General features: G+C 35.6%; 1 protein-coding gene across 1 annotated transcript in view; it reads left to right on the top strand.

The window, feature by feature from the left end:
* The first annotated feature begins 6,338 nt into the window (after window positions 1-6,338).
* The window catches only part of USP33 (ubiquitin specific peptidase 33), a 37,992-nt gene continuing 21,023 nt past the window's right edge, over window positions 6,339-23,307 (top strand). Inside the window, exons 1-10 of the mRNA XM_090269640.1 lie at window positions 6,339-6,385; window positions 6,699-6,830; window positions 7,026-7,079; window positions 7,487-7,549; window positions 9,237-9,389; window positions 14,821-14,923; window positions 15,443-15,512; window positions 17,428-17,541; window positions 18,862-18,940; window positions 20,120-20,531. Of these exons, the coding sequence (XP_090125766.1) occupies window positions 6,750-6,830; window positions 7,026-7,079; window positions 7,487-7,549; window positions 9,237-9,389; window positions 14,821-14,923; window positions 15,443-15,512; window positions 17,428-17,541; window positions 18,862-18,940; window positions 20,120-20,531 (1,129 nt within the window). The 5' untranslated portion in view covers window positions 6,339-6,385; window positions 6,699-6,749. The remainder of the gene's footprint in view (window positions 6,386-6,698; window positions 6,831-7,025; window positions 7,080-7,486; window positions 7,550-9,236; window positions 9,390-14,820; window positions 14,924-15,442; window positions 15,513-17,427; window positions 17,542-18,861; window positions 18,941-20,119; window positions 20,532-23,307) is intronic.

Raw genomic sequence — 23,307 nt, 5'->3', positions numbered from 1 at the left:
GTCCTGCCTCCCCCTCCCAGACCTGGCTAGTCTTAGGAAAGTCAGAAACACCATTTCCCTACTTCCTAGACACAGTTCAGCTTTACCAGTAGCTGCCAATCACTCAGTTCTGATTGGGGTGGTCCTTTCTGTGCTGTGGTGCCCTCCAGCTCTCAATGCAGGACCGCCTTGATTCTCAGCCTACTTGCAAACTGTCTCAAAATGTCAGTAGCTCCTCTCTCTTCTCAAAACCGCCTGGCGAGAGCTTCTTCTTTAAGGAGCCTGGAGACGCCTTCTCCAAGCCACATGGAGGGAGCCCACAAGAGCCAGAGAGTGAGGGTGTGAGGGCCAGAGAGAGCCTGAGAGAGAGAGCCTCCTAGAGCCAGAGCCAGCCCAAAATGTCCGCAGCTGCTTCTCTCTTCCTCACTGCGTCCTCTCTCTCCCTGCGTCCTCTCACGCAGTGGGTGTTGCAAGCCGTCCTGACCATTCACAGAACCCTACCTAGGCTCTGTCTGCTTCTTCCCTACCAGCCTACAGTCCAAGATCCCTCCCATCTTCCTGACTCTTGGAAGTAAAGCGGATCTTTGCAACAATGTATCCAGCCACTAGCTCCAGGCATGCAAGGGCATCCTGAAAGCTGCTTCCTGCTCCCTATCTCCCAGCCAGAAACTCTGGGGTTTTTGAACTCCCCTGTTTCTGTAACAAAACCAGAATATTAAGGCCTACTTTGATAGTGTTGCATTTAATTGTAGGGAATACTAAATAGCCATGATACAAAGTATTGGCTTTTGTTTACATGCATAATTCTCATTAAATTGTTTAGATATTAGAAAATAGCTGAACAAAGCAAACTTATTTTAATCGTCCCTATTTCCCATTTCTTTGTTCTGAGGCAACATTCATAGTATATAACCTTCAAATGTATATTTTTATGCTTCTGCAGTGGATGTGTACGTCCAGGTACAACATGGTATTTGATGTGTTTTAAATTTTTTCTCCATTGGTACAGTATGCATCATTCTGCATCTTTTTTCCCAATCAACATTTATTCTTAAGATCTATCCATATTGATAAATTATCCATTAAGTTCATACAGTTAAACTGTTGCATAGTATTCAGTTATGAATATACCATTTATATATCCATTCTTCTCATGACGGACTTAATACATTTTAAAATCAAAAGTGAGATAATAGACTATCTAGAAAGCAATGAGGAGAACTTTTCCATTTCATTGGTTAACATTGGTATTTAAAGAAAAATATATATAATTTAAATACTTTTATTATTAAGTAAATAAAAATAGAGAATTCAGAGCTCATGTCTAGGGATTAAGAAAATAAAACCAAAACCAAAAAGGGCATGGAGATTAAAGCTAAAGCTGTAATTAATTGAATTGGAAACAAAACAAAAATAGTGGAAAGGATAAATCTGAAAGCTGGTTCTTGGCAAGGACCAATTATTTAGATAAACTTCTTGGAGAAGGAAAATTAAAATTGAAGTAGAAAAGACAAGATTAGTAATGAAAAAGTAAACATCATTATAGACATCCAGATATGAGTGACTAATGGAATTTTATGCAAATATTCCTGAGAATATTCCATGCAGTGCTATGATGCCGAAGTTGAAAATTGAGAGGAAATAGATGATTTATAGCAAAACAAGTTAGTCAAATTGAGCCAATAAGTGAAAAAGTGACCAATTTCCACTGAAGGATCAAAAAGATGATTGAAGATCTGTTATTGAAAGAGGAAACTGAGCAGATGGTTTCATAGCGGTTTCATTTAATTTATAAAGAACAAACTGTTACTGAACAGAGTGGGATTCGGCTGCTGCCGAACACAGGCATAACACAAAGATTGATGGAGAAGGAAAAAGGTCTTTACTAAAAGGGTGCCCAATTTGGGGAGGCTGGAGACTCCCCAGCTCCAGGCGAATCTCTTACAGCACAGAAAGAACCCAACCACTTCCAGACCCAGAACCGGGAAACCCGCTTCATTTGTATCTATCCTTCTGCGGCCCACGGCTGTTAGGCGAGGGAGTCTCCTGCTTCAGGCTCTTCTGGAGTGTGCATTTGTGGGGCGGGCGCGTCATTGCCTTCTCGCCGTTTCTTTCCGCCCCTTGGGCCCGGGCGTTGCCAGACTTCTGCAGCCGGTCCTGCGGCGAGGCTCTGTCCCTGGGGCCAGATGCCCAAGGCTGCTCTTGCCTCTGGGGCTGGCAGGTGCTCCCTACCATGCATCCAAGCGCTTATCTCAGAGTGACAGAAGGGGCGCAGCCCGGAACCTATGCGGCTCAGAGCTGCAGAGTCCCGTGGGTCACCACTGGTGGGGCGCAGCTCAGCACGGGACTTGCCCTTTGCACGAGCTGATCCCCGCGCTAAGTGAGCAAGGGCAAGCAAAAAAGGGTCGAGTCTGGGCTGAAAATCCCAAGTACTGCGGAAGCGTCTAAATTCCCAGCCAATCCAGGCTAGCGTCCATCATGTTCGTCAGTCTGCAGAGCGTCTCTGCCCTTCCTGGTGCCATGATCTGGAAAGTGGTAAAGAGCGTTTCTAGCCTCACACAGCTTCCGGTGTCACCACAGGTTTGTTTACCTTTACCTGGCGGTATGAAAATCTCATGTGCTGGCTGCCGCTTCCCCTCCACATCCTGCTCTTCCCGATCCCCCCTTTTCCCCTCTGTAGCCTCTCCCACTGCCTCAGCGTTTCTTTCCCCCCAGCCTCTGCGATCTCGCCAGATCCCCCCAGTAACAATACTATAATAAAGAAAAAAACCCCTATTCTGTGGTATAGAACATCTGTCCCCAACCTTTTTGGCACCAGGGACGTGTTTCGTGGAAGACAATTTTTCCACGGGGGTGGGGTGCAGGGGCACCTCCTGCTGTGGGGCCTGGTTCCAGCAGGCTACAAATGGGTAGCTGTCGGTGGCCCGAGGGTTGGCAACTCCTGGTATAGAAGATGTAGAGCTACCCAATGTATTCTGCCAAGCACACATTTTTTATCCCTAGTAAAAATGCTACCCAAAACGATCAATCTCAATTATGTCTAGAAATACAAAATTTCTAAATATAGTATTAGGCAGTAGAATCTAGATCTAAAGCAACAGATTAATAATAGTACATTTGACTCAGTATACCAATGTAAGGATTAGTATCAAATCTATTAATATAATAGATTTGTTGAAGCAAGGAATATAGTAAGTAAGCCCTTAGTAGCTGCTAAGAAGACATCTGGTAAAGTTTATTAAGAACATTTCTGGTTTTAAAAAACTAAGTAAATTAATAATAGAAGGAAATGATAGGAAAATCATTAAAATAAGGACCCAAACATGAATGCCTATGACCATCTTTATATTGAGGATTGCTTTAAAAGTTTCAGTAAATGCATTAAAACAGTACGAGTAAATAAGTTATTTGTATTAGAAAATAAGAGGTAAAAATATCATGTTTTCCATATAGTCAAAGGATAGCCAAGGGAACTATGAAAAAGAATAGTAAAGGATCTTACAGTTTTTAAAGTATTACATATAGCCTCTCTATCAGGTTAATATGGTATTGGCATAGACAAATTAGTAGAGCAAAATGACGCATCCGGAAATATGTGCAAATTTAACAAAGGGTAAAGATAGTATTACAATTCAGTGGGAAATGGGTAGATTATATAATAAGTGGTGCTGGTACAATTGTCTGCCTATCTGGAAGAAAATAAAAATGGGTTTCTGTCTTAAGAGAAACTCCAGATGGATTAAAGCCTTGTAAAAAAATATTTAAGGTTGTTTTACAACTTTAGCTGTATAAAAGATTAGAAATTCAGAAGCCATTATAAAATAAGAGATGTGTTTGATTTTATAAAAATTAAAACCTTTAATGATAAAAGTTACCATAAGAAAGTTAGTAACAGTATTGACACTAAGACAGACATATAGACTAATGGAATAGCATAGAGAGCCCAAAAATAACCCTCACATAGGGCAGGACAAAAGTAGGTTTACAGTTTGTGAGTACGTGAAACAATTTATTCTTGTATTATTATTTATTATTGTATTATTTTCCATACAAACAACTGTAAATCAGCTTTTGCTTCACCTTGTATATGGTCAAGTGTTTTTTTGGCAAGAGTGCCAAGACCATTTAGTGGGGAAAAACAATCTTTTCAACAAAGGAATTGAGCAAACTGTATATCCACATGGAAGATATGAAGCTGGACCCTTACTTTACACCGCATACAAAAATTGACTCAAATGGGTCAATATCTTAAAGGTAAGAACTAAAATTCTTAGAAAATGTAGCTGAAAAACTTTGTGACATTGGATTTGGTAGTGATTTCTTGGTTATGACACCAAAAGCACAGGCAACAAAACTAAATAGAGAATTTGTACTACATCAAATTAAAACCTTCTTTTCATGGAAGGACACAATCAACAGAGTGAAAATATTTGCAAATCACATATGATAAAGAGTTAAATATACATAATACATAAAGGACTCCTGCAGATCAACATCAAAAAAGCAAATGACCCTATTAAAAGACAGAGAAAGGACTTGAATAGACATTTCTTTAAAGAACATATGTAAATAAATGGCCGACAAACATATGAAAAGATGTTCACTATTACTAATCATTAGGGAGAAGAAAATCAAAACACAGTGAGATACCACCTTACACTCACTCATTAGGATGGCTCCTATTTTAGGAAACCAGAAAATAATAAAAACAAGTGTTGGTAAGGATGTGAAGAAATTGGTTGGAACCCTGTGCACTCAAGTGGGAATGTGAAATGGTATAGTTGTATGATTGGCAGTATATAGGTACATGTGTACTATGGCAATTTTTCAAAAAATTAAGAATGGAATTACCGTATCATCCAGCAATTTCACTTCTGGGTATATACCCAAAAGAATTGAAAAGCAGGACCTGAGGAGATATTTTACAGTCATGTTCATAGCAGCATTATTAACAATAAACAAAAAGTAAAAGCAACCCAAGTATCCTGAGATGGATAAACAAAATGTGATTTATACACACAATTGAATGTTACTCAACCTGGAAAGGGAAGGAAATTCTGACATGCTACAGTGGATGTACCTTGAGAACATTATGCTAAGTAAAATAAGCCAGTCACAAAAAAACATACAGTACTGTGCAGTTTAACTTAAGAGGTAACCAGACAGAAAGTGGGATGGTGGTTGTTAGGCGGTGGTGGGATAAAAAATGGAGTGATGCTGTTTAATGGCTGTAGAGCTTTAGTTTTGCAAGATGAAGCATTCTGGGCATTGGTCCAATCCTCCTGTAGGGGCACATATGGGAAGCACCTGATCGATGGCTCTCTCTCTCTCTGAAATGAAAAACATATCCTTGGGTGAGGATTAAAAAATAAATACGTAAATGAATGAATGAATAAATAAATCAGTTAAAAAAAGAATTTATAGCCCAAAGAAGATGGGGAGATACTGAGTTAGACTTAAGACTTTTACTTGTAAATCCCTCTGAATATCAGCCCTATAATTAATAAGATTTGTAGTAGAGATAAAATTTAGTGACATTGTAGTATTTCCATTATTCTTTTTCTTGTAAGTTTTATTTATAGCATTGTTATGTCTTGGAGGAAATTAAATGGGTTGGTATTTCAAAACACTTTGCCTTCTGTTTATTTTATTGGAATTGAGGAAACCTCTGAAGAATATTGGGAAAATTATAATTGATTTGGGAAACTACCTCAGTCTTAAAGGGGTGGTCTCATGGGGGAGGGAGGTAAGAGACCTTATTGGTCATGTTATAAAAAAGAAAACAGTGTATGGAGAGATGATACAGAGTGCCTAATAAAGTTTTATTTATTTATGTGTAGTACTGTGTGCGCACGTGTGCACACGCTCACATGTGACATGTACTACATCATTTATCCTTACAATAATAACCCCATAAGTTAGGTATGCCATTCTTTTCTAACTAGTATCCTCAGGTTTATTTGACTTCAGAGTCCTTGCTCTTACCCATAAGATATATAGAAGAATTCAAATCCTAGTTCTGCCGAAGTGTTAACAATATGAACTCAGTCAAGTTTACCTCTTTTAGCCTTTGATACAAATACAGATAATGATACCTACCTCAGGGTTGTTGAAAGGATCATATGGTAATGTGGGTCTCAACTTGGGACTATTTTGTCTCCTAGATGATGCAGTTTTACACTGTAGTGATATCAATTGTCAAAATGGTGACAGTGTTCTAGCAGGGACGTTGCTGAACATCTTACAATGCATAGGACAGCACCCCACCACAAAAAATCATCTGTCTCAAAGTGTCAGTGGTGCCAAGGTTGAGAATCTTGGATATAAAGTGACTATCCTATTGCTAGGGTACCAGACAATGTCATTTATATCATCAGAAGGGTCTGCTGCTAATGTGAAAGTGAAGGTATCCATTTGAATTTTCTTCCTTTTCAATTTGTATTTTGGCCTAAGGATTAATCTATTTTTTTTTTTAAGGATAAAATACTTAAATTGAATAACTTGAATTTTTCCCTTTTATTTATCGCTAAAAAGTAAAATAAAAGTGGAAAATGTAGTGAAAGTGGAGAAACAAATATACATTTGCAATGTTCAAATTAACTTCAGTTATGAAAGTAAACTAGGTATATTTGAAAATACAATCACGTGTGGTTCTTATTTTATCTTTTATTTCAGTAGATTAGCATTTTAAAGTGAACTTTTGGTCATTTTTTCCATAGGTATTACCTTATTTGGAAAGCCTTGGGAAACAGGAAAAAATTTGTAACAAAATGTCAGGTTTTCGAAATCATTGTCCACATTTGGATTCAGTTGGTGAAATAACAAAAGAAGATTTAATACAAAAATCTCATGTAAGAAAATAAGTTTTCTTCTATTCCCTAAAAATTTATATTCATTTTTCTCCTGAATGTGTGTTTTTTGACAAATTACTATAATACTCTATGTTTAGGAGTCCAAATTGTTTACATATGATGTTATTAGTAAAACTTATGTGTTTGGCTGTGTCAAGATAATGATAATGTTGTGTATGTGATTTTTGTTCATAGAGTACCTGTCAGGATTGTAAAGTCAGAGGACCAAATCTTTGGGCATGCCTGGAGGTATTTATATATACGTATTTCTTCTCTAATGTTTGATTATAAAAACTTATATTTGAATAAAGAACTAAAAGGTTTTTTGACATAAAATATTTCATAATTGAACATTACTGATGACAAAAATTAAACTTCAAACTTTGAGTTTTAACTTAAAATGCTTTTACCAAGTTTAGGTAAGTCACTAAAATATTTTACACTTGCTTTTTATTATAGATGACATAACTTTTAGTTTAGAAATATTCTACTTTTATTCTTTTGTGCCTAGTACCTTTTATTTAAAATAACTATGGAAAGTCAGTTAATCATTAAGTAAAAACATGATCAAAACTTAGTTGTAAATGTAATTGCAATGCTGTTACTGTAACGTGACACGTCATAAAATATTTTCCTTTCTGTATAATTATTTATAGAATAGATGTTCATATGTTGGCTGTGGTGAATCACAAGTAGATCACAGCACCATACATTCTCAGGTATGTATATAGAAAACATTCATGCAAGGCTTTTTTTTTTTTTTTTTTTAAAGACAGCCTGAAGGAGAGGGAAAGCAAATACAAAATTATTAATTGAAGTTGTAATTTGAAATTTTGCCCTTTTTTAATATAAGGTGAACTAAAGCTTAGCTTATATTCTTTAAAAGGTGGGGAGGGGAATTGCTAAGAAGATCAATATTAGAATGAGATTGGAATTAAGAGTAATGACTTAAACATGTACAATGAGGTGGGGATTGACTGTAGAAGGGGTGGCTTGGGTGAGGGGGAGCAATGGGGGAAAAGGAGGGATAACTGTAATAGAAAAACAATAAGTAAATCAAAAATTTAAAAAAAAGAGTAATGATTTAAGCAGTATACCTCCTGATGTATGCCTCCGGAGATGGAGGTGATAGCTGGAATACCATGAGGATGTAGGGATTGTAGTTAAGAGTGGATGCCTTGGGTTATGACACTGCCTGGCTAACTTCAAGTTTAAACTCGCATTACCTTTTCTTGCACACCCTCATAATTAGAGTTCCCACTTCACCCTAGTTTTTAGGTGCTCTTCTGTAATTCTGGTGTGCCTCCTTTATAGCGTTAGGTAGAGCTCCCATTCTAAACTGTAAGTTTCTCGAGAATGAACCATCTTTGTTCACATTGATGTCTACAGCATCGACTGTTCTTAACCAGGGTTTCTCAAATGAATGAATTAAGCCTGAATACTCCAAGACATCATTGTATTTAATTAATTTATTTCTGTGCATCTAGAATGGTAGTGCTATGTACCATTCTTGGGAGCAATGAGAGAAGATAGTTACTCAAGCCATTTTTCATAGGGCATAATTCTCTTACAGAAATCCAGTTGAGAAAGGCTAGAGTTTTATATATCTAAGATCATATATTCACTAGTACTTGAGTTGTTTTGTACTTTAACTCATGTCATGTGTATTCTTTTGCTAGTCTGATCTCCTAGGGTAGTTACTGTGTTATTGTCAATTATTTTCTTGTATTATGCTTATTTGCCAACTACCAGGCAGTCTTATACAGTACTGTTGTATTTTATTTTTATGATGAATAGCAGTGAAAAATGACAATAGAATAACATCTAGAGTAAACTTAGATATTGTTACTATTCACTATACTTTAGCAGTTTATCAGAAGAATGTGTTTTGGTGTTCGAGTTTAACTCTTCTCTTTTGAGTATACAGTAGTCCCTCTCTATATGGCGGTTCGCTTATCGCGGCCTCACTGTATCGTGGGATTTTTAAAAATATTATATTTAATTAGTTATCGTGGATTTATCACTATATCGCAGGATTTTGCGGTACTGTATTACGTATGTTGTTAAAGTTTCGTAGGTTTAAGAGTGAAGAATATGTTTAAGAACATAAGTAGTGTTTATAAAAGTGTGGGAAATGTTAATAAGGGACTGGGGATGGTTTATAAGTGTGTGGGAAGGGTTTATAAAGCCTTAAAATATATATAAATACTAAAATAAATGTAAGGTTCCCATTTTGCGGATTTTCACCTATCACAGTGGGTTCTAGAACGTAATACCCGTGATAAGTGAGGGAATACTGTATTGCTATTCATCAAAGGCCAGCAGTTTATCTTCTGTGTTCTTTTGAAATGTTTTCAGTGATACCTAATTATGATTCATCTTCTTTGTCCCTGTGATATTATATAGGAAACAAAGCATTATCTAACTGTGAACCTTACCACTCTTCGAGTATGGTGTTACTCTTGCAGCAAAGAAGTATTTTTGGATAGGAAATTAGGAACTCAGCCTTCATTGCCTCATGTAAGACTGCTTCATCAAACACAAGAAAACAGTGGCCAGGTAATAATCTAAATCCGTTAAATTAAAATATCAAATATTTTCAGGTAAAAATTTCAGAATTTGTCATGTAGTTGAAATAAAAAGCACTCTACCAAACCTGTAATGTAAATGTCTGAAATGTACCTCTTTTTTGTCAGTTTAAATACTGAGGCTGGCCTTTGTAGAATCACAGGTTAGGATGAGATTGAACCTTATCTCTGAAGATGGGAAAACACCAGATGTGTTTTAAAAACTTAAAAAAGAACTGGTTTAAATAGTATTGATCTTTTTCTAGCAAGTCTGATTCTAGGAGAGGCCTTTGATAGGGAATAACAGATACTAATTCAGCTCCCTTTTTCTCAATTACCCCTCTCCATCCCCATTTGTATTACTGTGAACATGTACAATTTATTGAAAACCAGGTAGAATAAATGAAAGTTTAGCATCAATCTTTGGTTACCAAATATGTGTAGGTTTGTAAAGATTGACCATTTAATTTTGAGAATATTCCGGTCATAAAAAATTAAGAAGAGGGAGCCCTGGCGAGGTGTCTCAGTTGGTTGGAGTGTTGATACCAGACATCAAAATGCTGCGGGTTTGATTCCTAGTCAGGGCACATACCTAGATTTCAGTTGCTATCCCTGCAACTGATAGATGTTTCTCACATTGATGTCTCTGTGTCTCCCCCTCTCCTTTTCTCTCTCTACCCACCTCTCTGTACCCCCCCTCCCTCTCTCCCTCTCTCCTTCTCTTCCTTTCTTCCTTTCTCCCTTCTTCTCTCTCTAAAAGAAGGGTGAGGAATTAAAAAACAGGGAAAGGGAAATGAAAAAATTAGGATAGTTGGCTTTTAACTTACTCTAGAGTCATCATCAGTTTAACACATTGTTGAGTTTTTTCTTCAGATGTGTTATTGTTACCTATGCTTGTCCTTGATACAACTCTTTTAGACATTTCTGTTGTATCTTTGCATTACCTTCTGAGAGTAGACATGTGTGATAATATATTGCTTGCCTTACACATTATATCACTTAATATAACTAGCTTTTAGACAAGGTATACTTGTTGCATTTCTAGTTTCACAGTTGAACTGTTCTAGTTAATAAATCACCGCTATTACTTTACCTTTGATACCTCTTTATCGTTATTGTTCAGAATTGTGGGTATTTTTTTTGTTTTTTAGGGGTGTCCTAATAGTTTGAAAGTAAGTTTTCTTGAAAACTTACATTATTAACAAAAATGTGATAACTAAAAGTTTAATCACATAAGGAATTGATAACAATTTTTATAAGGGCAATACTCAAAAGGTTGCTAAAAGAATAAGTATAGACAATTCAGAGAAAGTACAAATAAAAACACATTGAGAAAGACATCACTAAGAAAAGTAAGTTAAAAGAGATTGCAAACTCTTAGTGAATGTTGAACCTGATTGAGTAAATGTACTAAATCTTTTGATGACTTATAAATAATTCTCTGGTGAATTATATTTACAGTACATTAAAGACATGAATTTAATTTCATAAAACTTCCAGTGATCTATAGTTGAAGAAATGAGTAGAGGAGAAAAAGTTACTTGTACAAATTTTTTATTTTTTAATTTTTTAAAAAGATTTTTTTATTTTTAGAGAGAGGGGAAGGGAAAAAGAAAAAAGAGGGAGAGAAACATCAATGTGCAGTTGCCTCTCATGTGCCCCCAACAGGGGACCAGGTCCCCAGCCCAGGCATGTGCCCTGATTGGGAATCGAACTGGCGACTCTTTGGTTTGTAGACTGGCTCTCAGTCCACTGAACCACACCAGCCAGGGCTTGTACAAATTTTTTAGAGGTAAAATTTATAAGCTGTGAACCCAATTTCATCAGAGCACTAGTTATAAAATAACAGTATTGGAAACCATTCATATATCATTAAGGTTTTACAAATAGAAATTTTTCCAGGAGGTAAGATGTTGAATGATTTTTTTAAAAGCTTCTGCAATTCTCTGTATTTAAATACAACAAAATGGGAATATGGGACTTTCTCAAATATTCAGTATCTACAGACGCCAAGAAGATAAAGTAGATGTATAAAGTCAGTCAATGTAAGGGAATATGCACGCGTTATGGAGGTGGAATAAAACTTCTGGTCAAGATGGTGGTGTAGACAGACATTGCTTGCCCCTTTGCACAACCACATCAAAATTATAGCTAAAATATAGAACAGCTATGACTCAGAACCATCAGAAATTGAATTGAAGTCTGACAACTATGGAATTAAAGAAACCACATCCATCCAGACTGGTAGGAGGAGTACAGATGCGGAATGAGTTGGTCTCTCACCCATGTGTGGTGAATAAAAATTTGAGAGGTATATATCAAGTGTGGGGAGTCCCAGCCCCACACCAGGACCTCAAGCCCAGGGTTTCAGAGCCCGGAAGATAAATTCCCACAACTTCTGGCTGCAAAAACCAACAGGGATTGAGTCAGTGAAAGAAACTGCTGGAGCCCAAAGCAGTTCCTCTTAAAGAATGCACACACGTACTCACCTACTCAGGATCACTCTCTCTGAGCTACAGCACAGGGGTAGCAGCTTGAAAGGCACCAGTGGCATACAGGGTGAAACGGAAGTGTCTGACATTAAGGTGAACAGAGGCCATTGTCCCTATTCTGAACCCTCACCCCACAGAGCTGGCAAGCTGGTGACATATCCAAGACTCCATCAACCTGTGTAACACTCTTTGAGCTGCCTTGGAGATCCCCATAGACTACACCACGTAAACTATGGACCCAGCCAAGCCGCTTTTTCATATGAATGGCTGGTCTTGGCTCATGCTTCACAATTTCCTAAATCCTATCAAACAAGCAACAGCTGGCCCCAGGCCCAGCATTAGCAGCAGCCAGCCTAGATTCACAGCTTGGCTTCAGCTAGGAATCTCCAAGCCCAGCAAAAGTAGTAGTCATCTCAGATTACTTTATAGCTCAGAGACGGTGGCCCTGGGAGAAACACAGGTGAGGACTGACCTGCACCACCCAGGAAACCTTAGGGCCAGCATACCCAGTAGATAGCCACAGACCATGTCAGAGCACCACCACCCTGCCCCTGCACAGCTTATCATCCACAGAGGGCGGAGAGTGGAGATAAGTGGTCACAGCCAATCCTTGCATCTAACTGGCCTGGGTAAATCCTTCCCATTGATCTGCCAACAGCAACCAAGGCTCAACTACAAGAGGAGGGTGTACTCAGCCCACATGAAGGGCGCACCTTGAGTACCCAGTTTGGGTGATAGTGGAGGCTGTGCCACTGGACCCTACAAGACACCTGCTGCATTAAGCCATGCTACCAAGACATGGAGTCAGAGCAGCTGTACCTAATACATAGAAACAAACACAGGGACCTGCCAAAATGAGGAGACAAAGAAACATGGCCCAAACGAAAGAACAGATCAAAATTACAGAAAAAAGAGCTAAATGAAATAGAGATCAGCAATCTCTCAAATGCAGAGTTCAAAACAATGGTTATAAGGAAGCTCAAGGAACTTAGTGAGAATCTCAACAGCATAAAAAAGGTCCAGTCAGAAATGAAGGATTCACTAATTGAAATAAAGAACAATTTACAGGGAAGCAACAGTAGAGTGGATGACACCAAGAATCAAATCAATGATTTGGAACATAAGAAAGCAAAAAACAACCAGTCAGAAGAAGAAACAATTTTGAAAAATGAGGATAGTTGTAGCAGCCTGTGGGACTTCAGGAGGTCCAACATTTGCATCATAGGGGTGCCAGAAGAAGAGGAAGAACAAGAAATTGGAAATCTGTTTGAAAAAATAATGAAAAAACTTCCCTAATTTGGTGAAGGAGATAAAACATACAAGTTCAGTCAACACAGAGGGTTCCAAACAAAATGGATACAAAGAGGCCCACTCCAAGACACATCATAATTAAAATGCCACAGGTTAAAAATAAAAAGAATCTTAAAAGCAGCAAGAGAAAAGAAGTTAGTTACTACAGGGGAGTTACTATAAAACTGTCAGCTGATTTCTCAAAATAAACTTTGCAGGCTAGAAGGGATTAGCAAGAAATATTCTAAGACATGAAAAGTGGGGACATAGCCAAGATTGCTCTACCCAGCAAAGCTATCATTTAAGATGGAAGGGCAGATAAAGAGCTTCCCAGACGAGAAACCAATGCATTATTATATGAAATGTTAAAGGGACTTATTTAAGAAAAAGTCAAAACTATGAACAAAAAAATGGCAAAAGATAAAAATCTATCAAAAGTTGAATCTAAAAAACAAACTAAGCAAAGAAGAAGAACAGAGACAGAATCATGGGTATGGAGAGTGTTCTGATGGGAGGGGGCTTAGGGGAGTGGGTGAAGAGGTGATGGGATTAAGAAGTACAAATAGGTAGGTACAGAGTAGTATGGGCATGTAAAGTATAGTAGCCATAGAACTTATTTGCATGACCCACGGACATGAACAATGATGGGGGGATTGCATGAGGGAGTGGACTGTGCTGGGTTAGTGAGGCTAAGGGAGAAAAATTGAGAGAACTGTAATAGCATAATCAATAAAGTAAAACTGGTAATCAAGCTATAATTTAGATGACCAGAGCACATGCAAAGTGCATGCTACTATTGTTTCCTTCTCCAACTAAATATACTTTGATCTGTTAATATAAAAGAACTAAAAAAAAATCTGATTTTTATGTGAGCTCTCCCAATTTTTAAAATATTGGTTCAAAGTTTTGCTCTTTCTTTTTTCTTTTTGTTGTTGTTATTAAATAGTGTAGGCTACTATTTGACCAACAGGTCACCAGTTGCAGCCTCCGACGTAAGCCAATTCTTGGGAATTAATACACTGTATTGGAATATTTTATTACTATTTAAAATAAATGAGTTAGTTTATATGCATAAAAAGATGCAGTATAAGTAGTAACAAGTATTGATGACATCCAAAGCTGATGAAGCTGTAGTTAAATAACACACTTAATATATACCAGCATCAATATGCTTATGTGCCCCCTCAAAAGAATTTATTCTAAAGAAATAAAATAAATGGGGGGGGGGGAGCCCAAAAAACCCAGATTGTAGAAATGTACAGATAAATTAGAGTGTTATACTGGAAAAGCTTAGTATATTTTTCTGTAAAAAAATTAGAAAAATATGTTCACATAAGTCTTCTAAGCTGTCATGTGACCTTAATTTGAGCGAGTTGTGTTTAAATTCAGAACAGTCATGTGACTTTGTTATTCAAATATGTATGTTAGTAAAGGCAGATTGGCATGCTATTACCTTACTAATTTCAAAATACAAATTAAATTTTATTCTAATTTATAGTACTTTGAATTCTTACAAAGTAACATCTCTTAAGATAACATCTCCCTAATTTTTAGACTGTAGATGTATATGAGAAAATTAATTTTGTTTTAACGTAAGGATTTTTTGAAGACTGCTGTAAAACTATTTTTTCTGTTATCAAGGAGTTTAAAATACCAAGTAACACAACATTAAAAACTCCTCTGGTTGCTGTATTTGATGATCTGGACATAGAAGTGGAAGAAGAAGATGAACTGAAGGCAAGAGGTAAAATAATTTTCCTGTGTAACCCTGGTTTGTATGGTACTGCCCATTTATTTAGTAAACTGTAATGTGAAAATTCAAAATCTAGAGGTGAAAGGAGCTCTACAGGTGATAATTACAAAAAATAATAATTTTGAAATTTGGTCTAGTAAAATTGTATTTGCAAAAACAGCAAACTGACAACTTTGAGTTTTGCTTGATTTCTCTTGCATCACTTTACCAAAGCCCACAGGTTTTAGTATAAACTATCTGTATATAATTTAGTACAAATTTTCGGTTTTGTAATTGATACAGTAAATTTTAATCCTTTAAGTGTATATTCAAATACTTATCCGAGAATTAACACATTGGCTTAAATCTGGTTCAACGTGTTATTTTGTATTTCCATAATGTATTTTGGATTTTCTTAACATAGTATGGGATCCATAATAACTAATATGCATAGTTACATATTCATTAAACACTTATAAAATTGAATCATTGCATTGTTGAATAATGACATAACATACTTTGTCTTAATAGGTCTTACAGGTTTGAAAAATATTGGCAATACTTGTTATATGAATGCAGCTTTGCAGGCTCTTTCTAATTGGTAAGTAGAGAAATTAATTTTGTTTTGTTTGTACAACTTTTTAAAGTTACTCTGAGCAGAAAACCATGCTGCTGTAGTGTAACTCAGGAGCCCCAAACCGGGGAGCTCCTTAAGTTTTTGTCATATTCTGACAAAACCACCGGGAGGACTAGCCAATGTGGACATGCCATTTATTACTCACATTGCAGGGGAGTGCATCCATGGCAGTGGATCGGTGTGAGAGAGACCGCACCCCCTCCAGTCTGAGGTTCGTTATACGGGGTCCCAAACAGGAAGCATGTGTCCTACGTGTGACTAACCTATATTACCTCAGTGTGTACGTGCAGAAAGAAAAGCTCAAGAAGCAGTCACAGGACAAGAAGCTGCTCCCAAAAGGAGATAAGAAGGGAGTCATAATTCATTCCCAAGACAGTACACATTCCTTCTGGCTACAGTCTCCCTGGCCAGCTCTTGTCACAGGTGGTGGGAGAGCCATGTGTTGACCCCACATGTAGTATAATAAAAAAAAGGAGGAGTGAGTGGATAATATCAATACATATTAATAGTAATATGGAAAGAGTTATCAATTCTATTCAATTCCCCTGGCCAACAGAATTTTATAAATTCCTGGCTGTACTTCTTCCTTCTGCCTCAACATAAAGTTTGTTTTTTTTTCTCCCATTTTCTGAAATGTTCCCATTTGGAAAATTATGTGGATTAACTGCAATTAAATATGTCAATAGTCTTGAAAAGTTATTTCCTCTTTCATGTTGAGTAACTCTCAAGATAGAATAGGCAAGAAACTGGGTTGAATGCAGTGTTCTGTATCTATCTGTTAGGACCATCTAGTCTAACGTGTAGCTTAGGTCCAATTTTCCTTATTGATTTTTTTGACTAAATGATTTATCTGTTGTTTCAAATTGAGTATTGAAGTCCTCTACTATTACTCTATTGCTGTCTAATTTTCCCCTCAGATCTGTTATTTGCTTTATATATTTAGGTGCTCTTGTGTTGGGCACATACATATTTACAAATGTTATGCTCTTGATGAATTGACCCCTTTATCATTATGTAGTGACCTTTATCTATTGTTACAGATTTTGGGTTAAAGTCTATTTTGTCTAGTAGAAGTATAGCTACCCAAGTTTTCTTTGGGTTCCACTTGCATGGAATATCTTTTTATGGTGGCTAATGTATTGCAGGCCAGGAATTGATCCTTTTGCCCAGTTAATTTCCTATAATGAATAGATTCATGAATGCTTCCTCAAGTTATTTAAGCTTATTGCCGTATAAATTGCTAACTTGAGCCACTTGATATATAGCAGAACCACTTACTGGGATGTAGAAGCTTGGAAGAAGCAGGTTCACTAGAAAGTTAAAGTTTGAGCCTGTTAAATTTGAGATGCCCAAGACAGCCATCTGTTGGGACATTTGATATAAATCTGAGGTTTAGATGAGATGTTTGACCTTTGTAAATTTGACTGGCATTGGCATATTTGTTAAAATTTGAGATCACTCAGGGAAAAGTATATGTGGGGAAGGAAGGGAAGAAAAGTTATAGAATCAAGTCTTGAGGACCCCTGGTGTTTAGATATCTGGTAAGAGCAGAAAGAACAATAAAGAGGGAAAAAAATTGTCAGAGAGGTAAAGAAGTAAAGTTCATTATATTGATCAAGAGAAGGGTTGCTCAAGAATGAGGGGTTAAGTCACCTGTGACAGTATTGACTGGATCTGACAGCACTGAGGAGTCAAATCTGGTTTGGAGGGGTTCAGTAAGAATATTAAAAAATGAATGTGAAGCTATGAAAGAGAGCAGAGAGAGATACAGGGCTCTTCTGTGCTGTCAGTCCAGTGAATGGTGAGAAGGCAATCAGTATGAAGCTTGATTGCACTCTAATATATTTCTTTTTCTTTCTTTCTTTTTTTTTTTAATTAGCCCACCTTTGACACAATTTTTTCTTGATTGTGGAGGACTAGTTCGAACAGATAAGAAACCAGCCATTTGTAAAAGTTATCTCAAACTGATGACAGAACTGTGGCATAAAAGCAGGTATGTACTTAATATATTTGTTTTCCGTATTGTTTTTAAATGAATATCATAAGCATTAAAGGGATGCAGGCACATTTGTAGAGCTGAAAAATGTAGGAACAGATTTGAGACAAGTTCACTTTGGAGCATGTTATGTTTGAAACCGAACACCCAGATGAGTGACCTGCACTGGAGAGAGGTATAATGTTGGCCTGCTGAAGCTCCTGTTACTGAAATTTGTTTTGCGTTTTAATGCAGGAGAAAGTATTCTCACAATGCTAAAATCAGCCCTTAGATGCCTGTACAAGTTTTCATTTATCTGCTTCTGTTTATTTGCTCTAAAGTGTAGCCTTAGAAGAATAATTGTTTGCTATAATATTTTACTAATTTTCTTTTAAAGCTGTTCAGAAAATTGCTTTTACCATTAGTCCTTTTCAATGGTTCCTAAGAACTACCCAACTTCACCCCTAAGAAAACAATCACCAAAACTATCTTTCTAAAGTCGTTTTAAAAAAACTTTGCTTTTATGTAAGGTTTTTGAGATCTTAATGATTCTAATGTAAAAATTTCAGTAGTTTTTCTAGTTTTAACATTCTTAAAAGTGCCTCAGTTTTCTTTGGCTTATTTAACTCCCTACTTAGTATTAAAAAATATTGAGTATTTTTTAAGTTAAACAAAAATTTGTTGCTACTGTCACTTCAATGTTTCTAGGAAAAGAGAAGGCTTTAATGAGTTCTTTTGGGATGTGAAGGTAAATGTCATATACATTGCTAACATGAAAGAGCCAGAATCATTCATCGTCATGGGTATTATGCAGTGCTGCCATATGTGAAGTTCCTTTCTGCATAGCTAGAAGTAGTCCTTCACTGCTATGTTTAAGCTTCTTTGCCCTGAACTCAATTTTAAACTTAATATTCTTGGAAGTTTACTAAATTTCAGAAGTGTCGTAGCAGACTTCTAAGTAATTAAATCTCATATGTTGGTTTATTTTTCATTTTTTTCCCCAGGGTATTTGATGTCTGGTTTAAAAATTTTATTTAGATAGTATACTAGGTACACTTACCTTAATTACCCGAGAAATTTTAAGTACACTGTAATTAAGTGGTTTTGAAATATTATATAGTAGAATATGATCATTTTATTAGGGAAGAGAACAATAAAATGTAGCCCAAATATCAGTAATAAGCTGTACTGACAAGCCTGTGAGACATAATACTGGACAATTTTGAATGATTTTTTGAAACTAACACTTTTCAGTTTAATACTTTCAATTCTTGATCGCTAATTTCTAAAATAAACTAAAAATCACAGATTTCTTAATAGAAATGTTTTATTTCTCAGGCCAGGATCTGTTGTGCCTACTAATCTGTTTCAAGGAATTAAAACTGTAAATCCAACATTTCGGGGTTATTCTCAGCAGGTTAGTCTTCACTGGTTTTTATTTATAATATTAATCTTGAATAAATTTGTCAAATGCCAGTATGCATTATGTTATTATGTAGTCATTTGTATTTCTTCCTCTGTAATTTATTTGTCCATTTATTTGTATATTATTTTCTCTCCTTGTGTCTTTATTTACCAAGAATAATCTTTTATCTAATTTTTTGCTTATATTTTTTTCACTATTATTATAATTTTATATTTTTCTAGAAATTTTTAATTTTGGCATAGGTAAATATATCAATATAGTTCTTCTAGTGCTTTTAGCTTTGAAAACTTATATATCCAGAGGTAAGTTTTCACCTCTTTTCTATATTTTATGCTTTCATTTTTAAAAATTGAATTCTTTAATGCTTATTTATTTCATATTACAATATGATCCACATTTTTTTCACAGCTAACAAATTGTATCAAACTATAAATTTAAGACTTTAAGTATGATTTTAAAAATTTCATATTGATTTTTGTGTTTACATTAATATACTTAATAGGGTCTGTTTCTGGGCTTTCTAATCCATTTCATTGACCTGTACTTTTTTGTATTAGTACCAATTGTAGTTTTAATTATTATAGCTTTATATAATATCTTTTTATATATATAATATCTTTCAATATTCATACCTGGTCCTCACATATTTTTTTTCTTCAAAACAATATCTACTCCCTGTTCAGTTTTGCTGGTGCTAACTCCTGTATCACCAGAGACTGAGATTTTGTAGATGTGAGTTGGGGTCTACGAATTTGTATTTTTAATTAGCACTTCAGGTTGATTAAGGATTTCTCTTTGAGATGTATTATAGTACAAGATTGGATAAAGTCTAATTTTAAGCTAAACTTATAAAATATTTGGATTTAGGACATCTCTCTGAATCATCACATGAAGCAAATCCATGTTTTTTTTTACACTTTACTCCTCCACTTTTTAAAAATAGCACTGCTATGTTTATAATTACTTCTGTTTTATTTACATAATTTTTTAGAACTTAGTGCTTCTCATCCCTCCAATGCCTTATGTTCTACAAAGTTGTATTTCCTCAGTATAATGCTGCACATTTAGTTGATATCAGTTGATGACCACATTCTGTATACTTTCCCTTAAGTTTCTATATACAGACACATTTTTAATGAATCAATAATATCTATTTTGCTTTCATATTAGGATGCTCAAGAATTCCTTCGATGTTTAATGGATCTGCTTCATGAAGAATTGAAAGAACAGGTCATGGAAGTAGAAGAAGATCCTCAAACGATAATGACCGAGGAGACCATGGAAGAAGACAAGAGCCAATCAGATGCAGATTTTCAGTCCTGTGAATCTTGTAGCAGCAGTGATAAAGCTGAAAATGACAGTGGCTCTAGGGGCTTTTCTGAGGATAATAATGAAACAACAATGTTAATTCAGGATGATGAGAACAATTCAGAAATGTCAAAAGATTGGCAAAAAGAGAAGATGTGTAATAAAAATAAAGTAAATTCTGAAGAATTAGATAAAGATAGAGACTCTGTTTCAGAAACAGTTGACTTGAACAACCAGGAAACAGTCAAAGTGCAAATACACAGCAGAGCTTCAGGTGACAATTTTAATAATTTGAAAATGGTAGTGTTTCATTGGTTTACAATAGGTATAAGATATTACATTTATGTGTAAGCTTATACTTGTAATTTCACCAATTTCAGATTTTTTGAGGGAAAATTAGCATGGCATGTGACTAAAATCAAACCACATTTCTAATTTGTATGCTAATGTTCATAGTTTATATTTAGCACAGCTATCCCCCATATAACACAGTGCTTCTATAACAGTTTTGCTCTAACACGATATGACCGTAGAAGATATCCAAGAATTGCTGGTAGAATAAGAAACTGATGAAGCAGTTTTGGTGGAAATAACATCTGGAAGGTGCCATGATAACTTAGGGGACACTAGCACTGACGAAAACGAAGAAGTTAAACAGTTTACTCTAAAAAGCATAAAGAAAGGCCTAGACTTAGCCGAACAGTTAGAATCATATTTCTTAAATGAAGATCCTTGCACTGAGAGGAGCACAAAGTTTAAGAGAGAACTTCAAAAGTGCTTAGCACCACATAACGAAAATCATAAAGATCTCTCAGCTAAAAGCAAGCCATCTAAAATAACAGATTTTTTGCAACAAGTAGGGCATAGAAATCAAGATAATGCCGAAGGAAGTTCAGAGGATGAGGATATCTTGCCAAAAAGAAAACGCATTCGGTTAATGTGGCTTAGTAGTGATGATGAAGAAAACATTACTTAATTCATATTAGTATGTCATACTTTTGATAAAAATTGCTTTAATAAAGATATTTCTCTTAATTATAAAAATATAATAGTACGTTTTAAAAAATTTTTGGAACCTAACACCCCTTTTTGTATTAGTTCTTTGTTTAGTATAACACAGATTTGCATAACATGACATTTGTCAGGAACCTAACAACTGTGTTGTATGGGGGTTACCTGTATAGTAAAAATGAAATACAATGATTAATAACCTTAGCTTAATGTTTTGTGTGTAGTATATGACATTATAGTTCAATCATACTAATTTGAAGAAAAGGGGAATTAAATAGTTATGTTTGGGCTTTCTAACTAGTTGAGTTCAGCAATATATGCATGTGAGTGTTAAGTTAATGTCATTTTAAGCAGATTTTGTTAAGATCCTGGGAAAAAGCAAAGTAATACAATTGCAGTTTTGTAAACTTATACACTATAAGATTTAGATTGTTGTCATTGGAATCACATCAGCTACAAAATATTTGGTATATGTTTTAGTGTAGGAGTTTAATTATAATGAATCTTATTATGATATATTATATTCTTTAGTCATTGTTCCTTTGAGAAAGAGCAAGAGGTCCAATGAAAGACGTTAAGTTAGATTGCTTTGCATTTTACATTTAATTCTTCAAGAGTTAACTTATCTTGGCTTAATGTGGTATTTAGTTCTCCAAAACACATAAAATTAAACCATCAGAGGCTCAGATTTTCTGTTCTTAAAATCAGTAGCAGACAAGTTACAGAAAGTTTATTATCTTATGTAATTACGAAAAAGTAAGAACTACTAAACAATTTATTTAGATATTTGAATGAACCCAAATTCCTTTTTGAGGAAAAGGATATATCCTTAACCAGAAGTATGTGGTTCACCTATGTGCATAAATGCCTACTAGTCAGGGAAAGGTGTTAGGGTCCTTAATTACACTCCCCTTATGTTTAGAAGTTTAGATGTTTTTAGAAGTTGCATAGCTAATAAATACATGAAATATTAACATTGTAAGACTTAGGGTAGATTTCTATCTGGCCCTTCCTTGTAAAAAGCCCAGTTAAGGAACATACTTGTTCTTTATTGCTCCCTAGCAGTTCTGTTCTTATATATAGTAACTAATTGATGACCTAGAACAGGAATCTGAGCTTTTGCATTTTTAAAGACCTGATTTTTAAAAATGTGACAAAAACCACATATGATGGAGGACCCAAAACAACTGGAATTATCTTCTGGAGGTGGACCCCTTATAGTACAGGCTCCCCCATCTAGTGAATGTTCCAGAAACCCACTTGTATTAGTGTACCAGTTGGCATTGTTGTGAGAGGCTGTGTTTGGCTTTAGTGAATTTTTTTTTTTTTTTTTTAAGACTTTCAGTATGTTTGCTCATTTCATGATGGGTGATTTATGAGTGCACCTGCCCACACCGTGCTGGGTTTTCAGCAGTTTTTGACCAAAAGCGGCATGACCCACTCTCCCTGTTCACCCGATTTTGCCCCAAGCAACTTTTATTTTTGTTTCCCTGGATGAAAAAAGTCCTCAAAGGGAAACGTTTTGGCATTGTGGAAGAGGTGAAACAAAAAATGGCAGAAGCACAAAATTGACAGTTGGAAAACTGTCTCGAGCAGTGGAAGAAATGTCTCAATAGGTATTTCATTAAATGGAGAATACTTTGAAGGTGACTGAAGTTTAAACATGTAAGGATAAATACATAATTTTTTAATAAATAAATTCTGGGTTTTTTGGTGGTTCCCCCATTGTATGGCACACAAACCTAAAATATTTACTATCTGATGCTTTACAGAAAACATTTGCCAATCCCTGACCTAGATCATATTAACTTTATTCCCTTCAGAAAGGCCTATAGTGAGTCTCCTCCCTTCTGTCTTCCTAAAATAATGCAGTCTACTTTTAGTCATGGTGGAGATAATAAGAAATGCCTTTGTGGAAGTAATCTGTTTTTCATTATTTGGAAAAATCCCTGAAGTTTTTCTGTTTCAGGGTCTCTTATGAACAATTCTCTTTTCTTTACTCAAATACTTATTGAGCAGTCTCTTACTCTGGAATGCAT

Source organism: Furipterus horrens, unplaced genomic scaffold (genome assembly GCF_987537825.1).
Source record: "Furipterus horrens unplaced genomic scaffold, mFurHor1.1.pri manual_scaffold_3, whole genome shotgun sequence".
Classification (NCBI taxonomy): Eukaryota; Metazoa; Chordata; class Mammalia; order Chiroptera; family Furipteridae; genus Furipterus; species Furipterus horrens.
The sequence above is the reverse complement of the archived record's forward strand: the minus strand, read 5'-3'. Positions and strand labels throughout refer to the sequence as shown.